Genomic DNA, 18360 nt, shown 5'->3' on the forward strand with positions numbered 1-18360 from the left:
ACCATCAGGCACAATTGGTTGCTTTCACTGGTACAAAATAAATACTGTTGAGACGCATGATGAAAGCTTGATTTCTTGAGCATAACCCCCTCCCTAGTAAACATAATGAAAAAGATTCTAGCAAAGCAAGCAGATGAGTAAGGAGTTATTCTGGAAATACACTGGTGTAGGTGCAGCTCTGCCTAGGAGAATCATAGCAATTGGGTTAAATTCATACTTGCCTTGGAAGATGTGGGAAGAGTTCATTGGGATATGCTGTAAGCATTTGCAGCTGAGATCAAAGAAAGAAGCCCCCCCTTCTAGCATGTAATTCAGATGTATTTTAGAAGCCTGTTTCAGGATAAAATGGATTGTGCCCTGGCCTCCAATGACCAGACTCCAGAGATTTTCAAAGGAGCACAGAACAACTATTTAAAATTAAGTCTTTTTCATAGTAGAGACCTATTTTAGTTAGATTAATAGCTGTGAGCAGAGTCTGCATTTGCAGAAAGACCAAGCGATAGTGGAGCCTTGGCTGACAAACAATATCACTTCATTATGCATGCAAGTTTGCTCACTGATGATATATTTGCTATTGTACAGTTAATCTGTTCAGACATTGTAGGCTTTCATTAAGCAGTCAGCGTCAAAGTTTCAGGGTTTTGTTCTATTTTGGATACTGCAGTGTAGTCTGAAAATGGTATTATCTACTGATGGAACTGTTTAGGTTCAAACTTTAAGCATCTCTTAATTTTATTTTAATATTCCAATATTTCATTTTGTTATATAAGGAAAACTTCTTAAAATAAGTTCAACTTCTTTGACAAAGATTAATAGACTTTCTACTACATTCTCTTATTTCTACTTATAGAAGATTCTCTCCTATGTTCTTATCCATTGCTTGATCCCTGACACTTTTTTCCTGAGAAAAAGGAAGGCTGTTTTTGAAAACTGACTGAGGTAAATAATTGAACATGTCTAAGGTGGAATTCAGAGAAGCCTTTGTAACAAGTTTTCATGATGCTGTACTCAAAATCCTCAGATATATTTCTATTTGAGAAGTTTTTTCCTATTTTCAGCCATGAAACATTGCTGCACATTGTTGGTAAGTATGAGCTCACTTCACTTGATCAACAAATTAAAATTTCCATCTTATATGATTTTTCAATATTATGATTTGAATTTTAAGCCCAAATTATGCTGTTAAGTTGAACTACTAACAATTCTTCACATAGAGGAGCGTTTCAGAATTCAGCTGCATTGAAAACAAAACCATTACTTTCATCAATGATCCTATCCACCTATGGACATCCTCAAAGAGCATAAATTTTTCTGAAAATCTGAAAGGAACCAATGTGGCAGGAAAAATACATCTTTCCTTTATTAGTGTTTTGATATGAAGGTTTTACAAAATCATGAAGCCCACAAAATCACCCCATATTCTTTTTTCATGTCCCCTCTTACCTGAATGACTCCTCCACCTTGGCCATCCTTCCCAGCTAAAAACTCTTCAGGCAAATTAATCAACTTCCCTAGCCAATCCAGCATGACAGTCTCCAGCTCCGTGCAAGCTGGACTTGCGGCCTGTGTTAAAAAATAGAACAGAGGGAATAACCTAATCTACTAGACCATGAAGAAAAATGGGATCCACCAGAGCAAGAATAACTCTCTGTCTCTCTCTTTTGACTATAGAGGAAGAGACTAACTGACTAACTTCACCAGCTAAATTAGGGACCTGAAGACCATTTTGTGCATGTTGTTTCTAATACTTACTAAAAAAACATCAAACTGAGCCTCACAGAGAACCATGATTATCAAATGTCAAAGCTGGGATTTGCATCTTTCATTTTTTTTTTTCGACATCAAGTATTAACCCCTTTCGAGAAATGCCCATCTCATATGAATGGGGGAGTTTTTAACACAGTTTTCCATTCATCCACATGATAAGAAGTAACAACACCAGGTGATAGGCAACAGTTATACTACTAAATGAATTACCAGTAAGTTTGCACTGCTACCACTAATTCTAAATGCTGGTGATTTTTCAAGGGCAAAACTTCTAAGAGGAAATAGCCTTTTATTACTAGAGTCATTCAGGTGTCTATGTGAAAACTCTTAATTAGTCAAGGAAGTTTACCTATAAAAATAGTCGTGACTTCACTGCTATTAATCAATAATTTCACTGAAGAATGTTACTGAAATGCTTAAAATCTTGGCAAGGTGAAACACCATTACCACATAGCAGTACATACCCTAGTAAACTTACCCAAGAGAAGCCCATACATCCTATTCCACTACACAACATATCTGCAAGAAGAGCTGGGAAGGAAGAGGCTGCAGGGAAGTAGGCAAAAAAGTACGGACTGTGCCAGTGAGTCATCTGTATTAAAGGAAAAACAGTAATTTTTAACTGATTCAGGAAGCAGAAACAAATAGTCAAAAAATCAGAAAAGATGAGAGGTTGGGACCAGTCAACGCTTCTCAACTACCTGGCTGTAACACAGGATCCCCTTTTTTAAAAAGGCTCACCTCGTTTTTTCTCAATTTTTTATCTATCTTTTACTCAAATTAGAAATAAATTAGTTCTTGCCCCCACCTCCCAACAGGTCCAAAATCAGAGTTCTCCATTTTGTCTGCCTAGAAGACAAGACTCACATGGACAGTGGCAATGTGAGTTTCTGTGCAGGGCACTGTTTTTGAGCCTCTGCTTTCAGGGACTCCAGTATTTTGTTCTTTCATCTCCGTCCTATGACAGACTTAGCAAGAGTGTCTTCAGTGCAGCAGAGGTCCACAGAACTCTCCTGCCCACACTCTGGCATTATTTGCTAAAATTCAGGCATAGAATCTGGCCAAACAGGTCCTCACAACAAAATGAATCAATCCATTCCAGTATCCAATACCTTCCGTAGAAAATTAAACTATCATCTCCCTATAGTAAGTTGTGATATATGTACAATTCCACTTTATATGTACCAATATGAGAGAACAACACAATAACTGCACAAATTGTAGTCAATTGTCTTGCAGCAGCGATATTTAGAATTATCTTATGCAATGTCTAAGCAGTTTTTATGCATCTGTGAGAGACTTGATAGTGCTCCACAGCTCCAATCTAACAAAATCTGAAAACGGGGCATGTACTGTCACACTGTAATGCTCAGTAGAAATAATGTGATATGATATGTTTGGCAAAAACAGTTTTCACATTCAAGATAAAAGGCAAATTTTAGAAAAAAGTGCTTCTAGAGGATCAGATGGACTATAAACAAGAATTCAGCACAATGTGTGTAAGATCTTTCCTTGCCTGGAAATCCAGAAGCTGCTGAGTTACTGAAGCCTAGCCTTTTCTTATACCATTTTGTTTTCTTTTTTTTAAATACTGGAGTTCTGTTACAACTGGAGGATGGTAAGAGCATCTTGAGAGCATCACTTGCCTGAGCTCAGTGTTTTCTTACTGTTTTGTTCCACATTCCCACCTCTAATGAATTTTACCTTTCACACTCCCCTCTCTCCCAGTCTGTGATAACATTTCTGGTTCTGGAGCTAACTCAGGGATCACTGCGCTGCACAGTTCTGTGTGCTGCAAACATCCCTTTTATTTCCTCCTTCATGCCAACAACCAGCTCTTCTTTAAGGAACATGCTCCATGCTAAGGGGAAACTGTTAAGACAGTTGTATACACAATGAATCAGATATCTCTTTCTCTGTTGTAGTACACCATATATAGTATTTTGGATGCCCCTATCTGTTTCATATGAAACCAATTCCTATCCACTACAATTTTGCACAGTCTAAACTAGCCCGGTACCTGGTATGTTCAGGATTTCACTTTTACTGGTGACTAGATCAAAACCTGCTCAAATCAGGTATCCAAAGACAAGCCACTGTGAACATTTTTAGCTGTATCTTTTATATCTGGTCAGGATCTCTTTCTTTGCTGTAATAAAGTTTTAGAACACTTGTGGCAAACACCTTCCTTCACAAACCAGAAAAAAATAGGATGGGACTTGGTTCTTCACATGAAAATAACAAACAGATTAAAAAATACCCAATAAACAGCAGTCCCTGATAGGACCCACATGCACAGACTTTCACTGACGTCCATAATGAGCCAGGGCTGCCACTGTTCATCTCCCCAGCTCTAATCCTCTGTGATCTGTAAGACTTGTGACATTCATCTTGGGTTAATCAAGTTAAACTGCGTACTTGCTGGGAGCCATTTGTTTGATGAAACACAGCAGATTCCAGTTGCACCACTCACACAAAGCGAAAAAGCCAAAAGCCCTAGGGCAAGTGCAGCTGCGGTTCTTCCCCGCCTCCCTTCCCCCTTTGCTTGAAGCAGCTGTAAAATTCATTTCTTTTGCCATGTTGTAACAGACACACTTAGTCAAATATTGCAAAGTGTGTGACAAAATTGATGCTTGTTTTTTTAGCCCTCTGCTGATAAACAGTGATACACAAGTGTCTTGGATTCAATAATTACCGCTATAATGCTTCTCAGAGACATTTCATTTCCCAGATTTCTTCTGAGGATGTCTGTCTTTCTGTGGCTTGCTTAGTCTAAGCAAGAGTCTTCCTTTACCACATGCTAAGGATAGGTATTTCAGCTGAAAGTTCATCGATTAAAAGATTCAATGTGAGGAAAACTAGCGTCTTCAGTACTGCTATTTGCAGTTAGAACTAAACTTGATCATTTTTGGCTCTGAAAAAGGAGATATATTTCAAGAGAACAAAGCAACTCTGAGAGAGAAAGGTGACTCCCACTGATATTTTTATATGCAGATCCCTTCCACCTTGGCTTCCTGCTGTGAAGATCAGAGTTTAGCAGTTGCTCCCTCAGTTCCTGCATTACTATTAGGAACTTAGCATCATGTACTGGATTGCCTTTTGAAGGTCTACATCCAATTTCACAAGAAGTCTCTATAAAGAAGTTTTACCACTCATGAATGCTTGTTCTCCTATAAGGTAAAGACAGCAATGGATACTGCATTATTACTTTACACAATTAGTTGATCCTTGCTCCTCTGAAGGAACACCATTTTCACATTTTAAATCATCCAGTAAGTAGCAAATATCTGAACACAACTAACACAGTAAAGATGTCAATGTGAAGGAAACAAGAATCACTTATGGGCCACTGATAGCTTATGGGCAAAACAAGGTTTTATGACCTCTGTCGTATTACTCATTCTCTCTGAAGAAGCTCAGTTCCTCATTTATAAAATGGAGTTAAGACATTCCCTGGTGAATAGGAGTCCATGGAGCCTAATGGGACACACTCACAAGTGCTGCAAGAGCTAGACAATGTCACTGAGACCACTCTCAAATATCTTTGAAAGGTTATGGCAACTGGGGAATGTTTCTGAGGTCTGGAAAAAAGCAAAAGCAAATATCACTTCTATCTTCAAGAAGGGCTAGAAGGAGGATCTGGGAAACTACAGGCCTCACCTCAGTCCCAGGGAAGATGACAGAACCTTGAAGCTTTTTCCAAACATATTAGGGACAAGAGGGTGACTGGGGCTAGGCAGCAAAGATTTATGAAGGGGAAATCGTACCTAAGCAACCCGACAGCCTTCTACAAGATGCTGGCTTGGCGGACACGGGGAGAGCACAGGATATTGTTAAGACATTCAGTACTGTCTCCCGTCACACTCTTACTGACACACTGATGAAATATGGACTACATAAGTGGACAGTGGAGTGAAAACTGGCTAAACTGGTAGACTCATAGGGTTGTGATCAGTGGCACAGTCCAGCTGGAGGCCAGTGGCATACCCCAGGAACCAATACTATGTCCAGTACTGTTTAACATCTTCATTAATGACCTGGACGATAGGACAGAGTGCACCCTCAGCAGTTTTGCAGATGATGTAAAACTAGGAGGAACGTTTGGTACACGGTATGGTCATGCTGCAATTCAAAGGGACCCTCAACAGGCTGCAGAAATGAGCCAACAGGACTCTCAGGAAGTTCAACAGAGAAATGCAAAATCCTGCACCTGGGGAGGAATAAACCCCTGCACCAGTACAGACCAGGGATCAACTGGCTGGAAAGCAGCTCTGCAGAAATGGACCTGGGGGTTCTGGTGGACAAGCTGAACATAAGCCAGCAATGTGCCCTTGCAGTAAACAAGGCCAACAGCATCCTGGGCCACATTAGAAAAACTGTTGCCAGCAAGTCAAAAGAGGTGATCCCTCCCTTCTGCTCAGCACTGGCGAGGCCACACCTGGAATGCTGTGTCCAGTTCTGGGTTCTTGATCAGTGGCACAGTCCAGCTGGAGGCCAGTGGCATACCCCAGGAACCAATACTATGTCCAGTACTGTTTAACATCTTCATTAATGACCTGGACGATAGGACAGAGTGCACCCTCAGCAGTTTTGCAGATGATGTAAAACTAGGAGGAACGTTTGGTACACGGTATGGTCATGCTGCAATTCAAAGGGACCCTCAACAGGCTGCAGAAATGAGCCAACAGGACTCTCAGGAAGTTCAACAGAGAAATGCAAAATCCTGCACCTGGGGAGGAATAAACCCCTGCACCAGTACAGACCAGGGATCAACTGGCTGGAAAGCAGCTCTGCAGAAATGGACCTGGGGGTTCTGGTGGACAAGCTGAACATAAGCCAGCAATGTGCCCTTGCAGTAAACAAGGCCAACAGCATCCTGGGCCACATTAGAAAAACTGTTGCCAGCAAGTCAAAAGAGGTGATCCCTCCCTTCTGCTCAGCACTGGCGAGGCCACACCTGGAATGCTGTGTCCAGTTCTGGGTTCTCCAGTACCAGAAAGACATGGACATACTGGAGTGGTTCCAGTGAAGGGCCATGGAGATGATTAATGGATTGGAGCACCTGTCATGACAAGAAGCTGAGAGAGCAGGGATTGTTCAGCCTGCAGAAAGCTCAGGGGGTATCTTGTTAATGTGTATAAACACCTCATGGGAGGGTGTAATGAAGATGAAGCCAGATTCTTCTCAGTGGTATCCAGTGACAAGACAAGAAGAAATGTGTACCAACTGAAATACAGAAGATTCCACTTAAACACGAGAAAAGGCTTTTTTACGGTGAGGGTGGTCAACTTTGGAACAGGACAACAGAGAGATTGTGAAGACTTCATCCTTGGAGATATTCAACACCCAATTGGACATGGTCCTGAGCAACCTGCTTTAACTGACTCCGCTTTGAGCAGTGGGGGTGGACTAAATGATCTCCAGAGGTGCCATCTAACCTCTACTATACTATGACTTTGTGATTCTGTGCTCATGTGAGTCTTCAGTATTTAGTATAAACAACACAGACAGAATCAGAGTTACTATAATAACGGGGATTCATGCACTTGTGCTCTTTGTGTCACAAACACTAACGTTTCACATCAGAGGAAAGTTTTGGATAAAGCATTTCTTCTTCAGAATATATCACTTTGTAAAAGTAAATTTATTTGCAGGGCATGTAAATATCAAGAAAAAGTCAATTTAGCTAAGAGGGAACATGACATGTTGATGACTTAACTGGAATTGAATGTCTCACTTTCTATTCTCAAATGATTCATCTCTTATTTTTTAATTCGATATTATTTTATTGAATGTTCTCAAGTGTTCAAAGCCAAGTGTTTTCTGTTCTACTTCACAGACAAAAAAAATTGGTTAGTATTTTCCTCCAATGAAAAAGGAAAAGCAGTTGTATCTATGAGCAAGCAATTAAAGTATTTGCATGTGTTTGACATAATTCTCTTATCTAATCTGCACTGATTTAATTCTGTTGGATTTAAGACTTCATCCATAAATCTTTGAGAAGACTGGAGAGATTTCCATTGACTTCAGTGGAGCTTTTGCCTGTGAAAGGACAGCAAGGTTGGCTCCAAGGGAAACAAGATAAGGTCATATTGAATATCAAATATTTACACTGGTCAATGAAAAAGAATTGGTATTATAGTACACTGACTAAACACATTTGCAGAACAGTGGTTCCATGTCCAGTCACATTGCAATCATATCACCTAGCTACATGCAGAGAAGCAACCCAAAGTGGTTACTGCAGAAATTCAAAGGAGAGATTCCTCATTAATATTTACTAATAACCCAGTCCTCTTCAAGCTACTTACAGGTCTTTGGAGACAAGCATAGGTTTAAAATAAAAAAGGTATACCATGAGAGGAAAAACAAGAAAGATTCAGAACTGGACAAATGCCAGACACTTTGTTTTGCATTGTCTGTCCAACACTGATCTACCCAAGGACTAATATTTAGGTAGTGGCCATCTGCCGTAAAAGGTACTAGAAGTAGTTGACATTTAGGAGAGTAAGTCAACAGAACAAGTGTTGGGGACAATCCTTTCTAGTCAACTCTCTAATAAAAAGAAGTCTCCTAAGAGAATTTTAACATTTAAAGATCAGCTTGAAGGCACACTTTAGGCACAGCAGGCTAATAAAAATCCTATTTTATAAAATATTTACTGTGCTTTGCAAGTAGCAAAAATATCACATGAAATTGAAAGTTATGAAGTTTTGCCTTAACCAGTTCAAGGGAGGAAAGGGAATTATTTCCAAAAGCAAGCTGCACATGAAGCAAAAGAATGATTTGACTATTTCTAGCAAGAACAGAAAACATTAGTTGTGTAAAGTGTTAGATCATATTTAACTATGGATGTAAGCAGGCTCCTGCCTTCTAAAAGCTAATCAACATGGATTCTTATGTTCGTAAGTTCTAGCTGCACAGCCTTCAGTCCACGCTTTGCTTAAAGTATTTGAAAATCTAAATGCAGTATTGAACGTTACACTACAGATCCATTTTTCTTACCCCTGGCATAATGATCTTCTCAATGTCTTTAAAGACATCCTCAAAGCTCTCAGGATCCTGGGGTGCACAGTCCGGAATGAGGGGCCTTAGATATCCTGGTTCCACATCTGGGAAGACCTGTCTTTTATCTATCTTCTCCAGGTAATCTGCAATATAGTCCACCACCTCCTTCCCTCTCTTGCGGAACTCTGCAGCATCCATGGGTATCAGAATTTAGGACTTATGATCAGAAAAACCCTAAAAAAAAAAAAAAAAAAGAGAAGTCACTTCTGAAAGAAAACAATGCTAGTTTTAAACCTGTTGCTCAGATGATTTCTAGGATGACTCATTGTGCTGGTTTTGACTGGGATAGAGTTAATTTTCTTCATAGTAGCTAGTATGGGACTATGTTTTGGATTTGTGCTGGAAACACTGTTGATAACACAGGGATGTTTTCATTATTGCTGAGCAGTGCTTACACAGCATTCCTTACAAGGAATTTTCTGCTTCTCACCACCCCAGCAGCGAGCAGGCTGGGGGTGCACAAGAAATTGGGAGGGGACACAGCCGGGACAGCTGATGCCAACTGACCAAAGAGATATTCCATACCATATGGTGTCATGTTCAGCATATAAAGCTGGAGGAAGAAGAAGGAAGGGGGGACACATTCGGAGTGATGGTGTTTGTCTTCCCAAGTACCGTTATGTGTGATGCAGCCCTGCTTCCCTGGAAATGGCTGAACACCTGCCTGCCTGAACACCATGGGGAGTGGTGAATGGATTCCTTGTTTTGCTTTGCTTGTGTGCGCAGCTTTTGCTTTACCTGTTAAACTGTCTTTATCTCAAACCATGAATTTCCTCACTTTTACTCTTCTGATTCTCTTCCCCCGTCCCACCGTGGGGGAGTGAGCGAGCAGCTGTGTGGGGCTTAGCTGCCGGCTGGGGGTTAAACCATGACACTCATATGGCCTTTTTGAAAAGACCATATGCTTTGTTATTTCTGCATATTAGGCCAATGCCCACACAGCATTTCATTCTGCTCCACTCCAGTATTAGCTGGACATTGGACAGAAGTAAATCACACTGTTAAATCTTTGATGCCTACGTCATGATGTAGATTAGCTTAATACAGATAGGCTGTATCTTTAGCACAGAAGAGCAGTAGAGGCACATCGATGAAGATTCAAGTATCACAGATTTAATCGCTGCTGCTGCTGGTTGTCACAAGGATGTGGCACTGTTACGCGGCACATAATCATCTCCCTCCTGCCTTATAAAGAGGAGGTCTAAGGAAACAGCATGCTGTGTGTCTCTGTTATAATTTATAACAACAAGCTATAATAATCGCAGTTATCACAGTGATCCACTGTGCTGCCCTGTCATTTTATCTACCTCTTGCTTTCTGTCTTGCCTCAAAATTTAGCTTCTTACTCTTTTACTGTAAATGCACATGCTGTGTCATTTACAAAACCTTATTTCTTACTGAGGTTTCAATTAGAATTCACTTACAGTTGATCTGTACTGTATTTTGCAGGCAGATGTGAGGAAGCTCTTTGCCTGGGGCTGTCCCTATTTCCAAGATGTTGGGCTGGAGTTCTAGGTGTGCTTCGAGCTAGGCAGAGACTGTGTGAGCACACCCAAGGCGCTGTATGGTTCGGCTGAAATGGGCTGGAGTTTGCCTGCCAAGTGCTGTGCAAACATAAATTCATATTGCTTGGGTGTCTGCTCCTGCCATCCTGGCCTGCCCATCTTTTTTACTGTATGTGGCTGTGCATTTTGAGTGCTCAGTGAATACAAGGTTGAGACCACAGTATTTAAAAAAAAATCCAAGAGTCTTTATACACTCAGATTGAGTGAGTGATACTGTTCCTTGGGACCTAGTAAGAAAATTGGCAAGTGAAACAAGGTTACTGCTGGTGTAAAGAATTACTATGCTTAGTTCACGTACCTTCAGATCTTCACTTTGTAAGGAAATAATGATATTAAGTACACTGTGAATATTAATGTAATTAAGAGACAATTCCTTAGATATCAGTTATTTGTGCTAAGGATTTGTAACTGAGGACATCATTTTGAGAAAAGAGAGACCCTCTTGGTCTTTATTATATTTGAATTAGTACTGTCACATTACAAAAGAAAGACATCATTGATAAACACCATCCTAGACACATCTCTGCTGCTACAAATAGAGAATCTGGGATTTGTGTGGCACAGCTGCTGCTGCTATTTAAGAAGGCAGGGTGCTGCTGTAGGTCACGAACCACTTGGGAAAGCAAGGATCTGCACAGTAGGGACGTCTAGCCCCACCCAGAGCATAGCTGTTCTTGTTGCTATCTTGTTAGAGTTATATTACTCTCTTTAACCATCGTGTAAGTGTTTATTTGGCTCTCTCTATGCCTTTCTGAAAGGGGAATTAGGACCTTTCTCAGATCATGCTACTAAGTTGCCGGAAACGCATTACCAGTAATCATTACGGTCCTCATAGGATTCTGGTGGGCAGCTTTGTGTGTGTCACCTCCCCTTTGAAAAACTGTGTTTAAGCAAGCAGTTTTGTTTGTACTCCTTTACAATCAAGATGAGTCCATGGTTCTTCATGAACCAAAATCTTATGTGCATCTTCATTTAGCACATCTTTGATCACAGTTCAAAATTTTAATACACCTTCTAAGTAAGTCAGCATGAACTGCAGCAATCAATATGCATCTCTGTGGCAGCAATCTAATTACACCCTAAGGGGCAGTTCTTTGGTTTAGACATTTTTGCCAGAAGAAATGTAAATATTGTACTGTTTCACTTCTTTTTCAAAGTATTTCTAACTTAATCCTTAACTTACGCTGTCATTATTTCTTTTATGCTACTTCATTCGTCAGTTTATTGCTGTAGCCTTGCTCTAAAGAACTTGCAGGTGGTAACCTGTTATTTTTTTCTCTGGTTTCAGAGATGAAAGCCGTGAAAATAAGAATTTAACCCATAACTGCCAAATTAGTGGGAGTTGCCCAAGTCCGAACTGACTCAAAACTTGAGAATTCGGTGTTTCCAGCACTGCAGTTGCTCACCACTGACTTACAGTTGTTCCTACAGACTTTTACGCATGGATCAGTTCAGCTGAACATCTCATTCAGTACCTGTGGGTCCAATGAACTGTCAGTACAATGACAGAACAGGTTAAGAGCATCACCATACCACTCTCTAGCTTTACTTTGTATCAGTCAAATATAGGGCATCATTTAACATAGAAGCTTCTGTGGATCGCTTGGTCTTTTCCCAAAATATAAATCAAATGGCATAAATTAAATAGCATCATGTGAAAGCTCAAAACAGCTCACAAACACACAGACAAAAATAAATTTACTTTATCATATTACCACAACACAGATACTATGTTATACATCTTGTGACCATTTTTCTACCACCTAGATTTTTTTGGATCTGAAATCTCTTTCTATTCCAAGCAATATTTGCATCATCTTATTCCTGTATAGTATGCTGATATAATTTATTGTCATTTTTATTATTAGCAGTTTGGACAAAGTTTTTTTTGGGTATCAGGATAATCCAATAAAATTTAGATCTAAACATCTGTAACACATTCTGTGGCTTCAGCCTATGACCATGGAACTGAAATTTGTCAACTCAGTTTGACAAAATACACATTTTAGATAATCACAGAGATCTTATTTGTTATTTGCTAACTATAGTTCTTTCCAAGAACTGGAGGTTCCCTGGCTCATCCTAACACTGTTTTGGCTGCACTACTTCTGTCATAAACCACTGTTGCAATAGCGTTCTCAAAATTCAGGATGAAGAATTAAATTACAGGGGAAGCCCACTGTTTTGCATGGGAGAGGTAACTGAACCAGGAAGCTTAAGCATAAAGAGTGGGAGGATGAACCATCCATCCCAAATCTGCCACAGTTGCAGCAGTGTTATAAATTGATATAAACTAATATCTAGTTAACCTTAATGAACTTTCAGTTCAGTTTGATCCAGTGAAATACATTGATCTGCTTCAATCTGAAGCAAAGTATTTCATTCTTCTTTCCCCCAAAGACAATACTGAGAAATTAAAATAACATCCTTCTATTTTTATGTATCCATGCATCTTCTTTCCTAAAAGTCCTTGCCTGAAAATTCCTTACCTACTGTAGTACACATAACTCACTGGGAACTGTGAAGGCATACTCCTTGCAGGAACACAGTGGTCATTTAAATTTTCCTTTTCACCTCATATTTTATAACTGTTCTTCTCTGAGTGACAAGACCCACTTACACTCTCATCCCTATTTTTATTCTCTTCCTTAACTGTTCATTATAGATTTCACGTCATCTGCTTGAAAGTATTACTTGCTATGGAAGCCACATCCAGTAGACTGAATATCTGACAATTGTGATGCTTATCAGTTAGTATAAAAATGCAAATTACTTCACCTCTCTACCAGTACAGAATATTTCTCTCTTCTTCCTCTCACATGCACATACAACACACATACAATGCAACAACACAATGCATAGAGATCTTGCCTCTATGCTGGTATATTTTTTGAAATATAGAATGTGACTTTCTAAACAGCAAAATACCTCAGACAACTCAGCCCTCAGCATCTAAAATGAAAACACTGTTTGAGAGCATCCATATTTTCTGAAGGGCTGAGTGTTACAATCTGTGTGTACTTGAAATACCCACTACGTCGGAGCGACCTCAAGTGCAAAATAGTACAGGCCAAGTTTCCAAAACTAAACGGAAATTACAGAGAAATTAAGCCTCTTTCTAAAGTATTTAATAGTGGTCTGTTTTCTTGAAGGCCCATAAAGAGTGCTAAAGGCTCCATGCTCTCAGTGATCCTACACCTCCCAGGATGAATTTCTGCATATTCAACATCTGCCAGCTGAACCCCAAGTGAGGAGAGCGCAGTTTCCAAGGAGTCACCCTGCCTAATTATCAACCTCTACAACTTTGTAAGCACAGTCTGTATTCAAATTCATCGACCACCTCACTCTGATTGATAAAATACAATTTTACCAAACATAAATTATGTCTGAGTACTTTTGTTCCCAGCAAGAATTGATGGATATTGTCACCACTGCATACTTCTTCAGATCAAGTTGTACTTTACTGGAGAAGATTGAGGTTTGCTCTTAACTTCAGGTAAAAACAAGAACAATCGTGTTAAACCTTAAATTATATCAATGTATTTTTTTATTTTTCATATATAAACCCTTAGCGCTTTATTTTGTCATAGGACAAGTACACTTTGCAATCTGAAGTTAACATATCCTTTGCTGCTTTGTTTAAACTACTTCTACCTCAGTGCACTGAAATTAGAAGATGGCAACATTTTATTTTAGTGAAGTTACAGAAAACTGTTGTTAGTCTTTAGATTGTATATTCAGAATAATGTTCATTTGCAAACCATTTTCTACTTTATTTGAAACTAAACCATACAAATAAGCAGTTTACACACAATTAAGTATTAAATACATTTATAGGTATAATATTATATAGATAACATTCAGTTTATTCATTATTTCTGTTAAAAAGCATTCTATTAGTTTAGAATCTGGTTTTGCATTAGCTAAATATAAATATAAAAGATATTTAAATACTACCAGGAAATTTGTTATGAGGAAGAAAAAGAGAAAAAAGAGGAAAAGGGGAAAAAGAGAAAAACTGAGGAGAGAGGTATATTTGACGTATAATTTTATGAGTGCCAGTTCTCCAGTTCATCAAAGTAAAATCAAAAACAGCTAACATAATAAAATCTTTCAGCAGCTCCTATTATTAAATACTGAAAGGAAGAATGCACAGACACATTAATAGCACCTTAAACTGATAGCTGCATTGGCTCAAAAAAAGTAGTAACTGTGTATCTTTCCAATAAATAAGACAAGTGCACTTCCTATTCTGCTGATAGTTGCACAATATAATGTAATTTAAAGGCTTGTGGTGCCACAGTGACACCGCTGAAGCCATGAGGATGTTCTGCTATTGAACCCAACAAGCTGAAGATTTTTGCAGCTTGTTGCTATGGTTAGGCTAAACTTCTACACTTCTACAGTTGGCAATAGGAGTATTGCCTCAATAAGGATGGCAGGATTAATTTTATTTCAGCATGAATAAAAAGGAATTGGATCTAATTTGTACTTCTACCTTTGCACAAGCCAAGTGTTAGGTATATATGTTACAGGCTCTGCATTTCATTTAGAAATTTCATTTTCCAGTTAGAAGTTGCGGGTTTTGTTCATTGCTGTCGCTGGCGCAGAGTCTGCAACTTAGCAATTTTCCCTTCTGAGGTCTTACTACAGTGGTGGGAAACAGTTATTTCTGAGGAAAACCTCACCCTAAAAAGTCATGCATTGTATTTATATTGAAAATTTTATTATTCAAAATATTTGGCAGAGAATCTCTCAAGGTCTGCTTGGTTGTTCAGAACTGTTGCACTTGGAAAGACAAGATACAAACTTTTGGGTACATGGGTTTCTGCATAAATGTACATAAACAATTACAGCTGACATACATACAACTTATGTAAAAGCAAGCAAAGACAAAGTGAGAGGTGCACACTCCATTGTGCAAACCAGTTAAAAATAAATGCTTTTTGAGCATCCTGGATTATCCCTAAAATAACAGAGTTCATTAGCTGAGCTCCCACTCTAAGTAACCAATTGTTGCATTAATCCAAATGTACTTACTTGAATTCAATAACCACAAAGCTTTGAGGACAAAAATGTTACTTACAGCGAGTTGATAAGGTTTTTCCTTCTCGTCTGTCTGTCTTTGCTCCTCAGTGACAGCTATAAAGCGCAGAGGATGCTGTTGCCAGCATATATAGGCAGAGTACCCACGTCCCCTCAGCCTATCACAGCCAAGCGCTTTGCATTCAACATGCAGCAGCAGCATCTCCCCCTCCTCCCACACCTCCAAAATACGCTTGGCACAAAAAGCTACCCGAAAGGCAGGCTGCTCTGACTGAGAAACGGCCATTGCCTACGTTAACTGGGAGCTGGTGTGTGTCTCCCTCCATGAACTCCATTAACAAGTCTGACAGTGACTGTTTGATCACACGCGCCCGGTCTGCGTTACACGCTCCGGGACATTTCTGCTGTGACTGTTGCTGTAAAAGCAAGTGCTTTGAACCACTTCTGTGAAACATTATTTTCAGGAAAGAAACACAGATGCAGTTGAAATGCCACTCAAGTGACTGCATGCTCTGAACAGATATACACGTGGGATTAACATTCTCGGATATGCTGTATTTAACTTTTTCTAGTTTCTCTCTTTCATCATATATATACTTAAAATCAATAGTAAATGTTCAAGATTTGTTTCCCTATTTTAAAAGAAAAGTTTCACGGGGAGTTCTCTTTCCTAGATGAATCTGGGTAACCGCCTGTCATTTTTATTTAGTACTAGTTTGTTTTAAAAAATACTATCAGCATTTCATAGTCCTGAACAGTTTACAGCCAGGTAGTGTGGCAGGAGATCTGGGACAGCCACTGCTCCCAGACTGGTCTCTAGTGCACTGCAGTGTTACAGCCAACCTTTTTATGAAGAAGGAAAAATTTCTGTCTGTCCTGTATTTTAAAACTGTCACGGATGTGTTTGCTGTTACAATGATATAAGGCCAATTCCAACTCTGCTATAATTCTGAAAGAGCCTATTCAAAACAAAACCAGGACCTAAAATCCACAGATCGGCTTGCAGGTTTCATTGCGCTTGGTGTGCTGCGTGTTACTCTGTGACCTGACTTACATTTTCGGTTCTTTGGTTGTGTCTGCTGTAATGATCAGTCTATGATCTTGAAAGCGTCAAGAAATCCCAGGGTCAGATGCAGATGGCTCTCAGTTGTTTACCACCACAAATCAGCTTCTAAGGGCGCAGGGTTACAGACTGGACAATCTGGGACCCCATAAGAAAAGGAGGAAATTCTTCCTATTTTTTTCTTTCTCCCTGAATTCAGCTAAAAAGGCTGAAAATTCAAAACATGTTATAAAGATGTAAGAGATGCAGAAACTGAAGATGTCTCTAGTAAACATAAAGATAACTCAAATCTAACTTCAATGTTTCATCCAAATGGCTTGCAAAAGGTAAATAACTTTCAAAGAAAATTAAAAATCAAAACTAAAATTAAGATCAGAGTATTAAAACACTGGCTTAATCAATCAGAGTGTTGAAATATCACCTCAAAGTCCTCTGATGTGTTTTTGCCTTTCTGCTGTACCTGTAAGTTAGCATAAAATTTGCTGTGACCAGGCAATAATTGCATTTCCTATTAAAATCATATCTATTTTATTTCTCAGGAAGAAAAAGGAAATAAAGTGTGAGAGGTACAATGGGCAAGATGGAAAAAAGGCATTAAATGCCCTTCTAAAAAGCATAGCCCATATCTCTCTATAATTCTAATAATTCTTACGGCTCATACTACTTTTCATAATCCTCCTCATCAACTGTTGGCAATACTCAAATCTTTCTTTAACAGAATCTTTCTGTGGTGGACAAAAGCAAAATCATTATGTTTTCCGTAACAGGTGCTGGCTAAGTCAGACCTGCTGTGGCCCTGCCAATTTGTTCCAGACCCTTCAGTGTGCTGGCTCTTTCACAGAGAAGAACTTCTCTTACTCCTGAAACACAATGAACAGCGATCTCCCCTTTACTGCCAAACCATTTGAAAATTCAAGATACCAGGGTATGAGAAATAACAGATGACCCTAAAAGGTCAGGGCTTGTTGGAACCAACAGATCATATCATTCACAGCTAACAGCAGGCAGGCTTCAACATGTTTTTGCACATGGAGGTATGTCACCCTGATGATGACATATAACGATGCTGTGCCCATGCAGTGATGGTACCAATTTATCGCCATTGCTGAACTCTTGGGTTTGGAAACAAGGTGGAGAGATAACATGTTTGAACAGGAGGTTCCAGCGCAGCACCAGAGAACGGTGCAGACAATGTGTTATCAGCCACTTTGCAGTCCCATTGCTGGTCCCTGTGCACAGACAGGGATCAAAGCAGAGGGAGTTAAACCGTTCGTACCCACTTTCCAGTAATTTCCACCTCTTTCATCATTATATAATGCAGATTAGAAATTAAAAGACTATTTTCCCAGGCCTTCAGTCCACTTAGAATTAGATGGCTTTTCTCAAAACTTTATTTTTCCCTCACCTGAATAGCTGGACACTCAAACTCAGCTCATGCTAGCCTCCCAGTGTGGCTATAGTTACTGAGTTTGGTCAAGATGTGTTTGTGCTGCAGATGACTGTGCCTAACATTATTTGAACAAATCTGTTCTGAGCTATAATATGAAGGGCTGTAAATTGACTCAGATATCATCAATATCTTAGACACTGAGGAAATAACTTGAAACAAATGACTAGAAATCGTACTAGCACCATGTTCGTGCCTGATTGCAACATTTGCTGTCAGAAGAACAGTCACTGTTGCCCTAAGCATAAGAAAAAACACTGGTTTGTTGCTTCGTATTTGGTTTACTCCTTATCCATAGTTTGAGGATGTTACTTGGAAGCTGCAGGCCTTTTTTCCTGCTTCCCTTGCTGTTGCTCCTTCAGAAAAAAAACAGTAGTAGAACCCTGTTTTGTCTGTCTTTTTTT

At 39.4% G+C, this 18360-nt stretch overlaps 1 protein-coding gene across 1 annotated transcript; it reads right to left on the reverse strand.

Moving 5' to 3' along the window:
* Positions 1–1443: 1443 nt before the first annotated feature.
* On the reverse strand, positions 1444–8973 carry LOC104619546 (aromatic-L-amino-acid decarboxylase-like; the record flags this gene model as incomplete). The annotated part of the gene is made up of 3 exons (XM_010285458.1): positions 8773–8973; positions 2246–2359; positions 1444–1563 (listed from the first exon to the last, which is right to left on the reverse strand). Coding segments are annotated over exons 1-3 (435 nt in total), but the record flags the coding sequence as incomplete, so codon positions are not given.
* Between the last annotated feature and the right edge of the window lie 9387 nt (positions 8974–18360).

The sequence above is a fragment of the Phaethon lepturus genome, unplaced genomic scaffold, assembly GCF_000687285.1.
Source record: "Phaethon lepturus isolate BGI_N335 unplaced genomic scaffold, ASM68728v1 scaffold18694, whole genome shotgun sequence".
Taxonomy (NCBI): Eukaryota; Metazoa; Chordata; class Aves; order Phaethontiformes; family Phaethontidae; genus Phaethon; species Phaethon lepturus.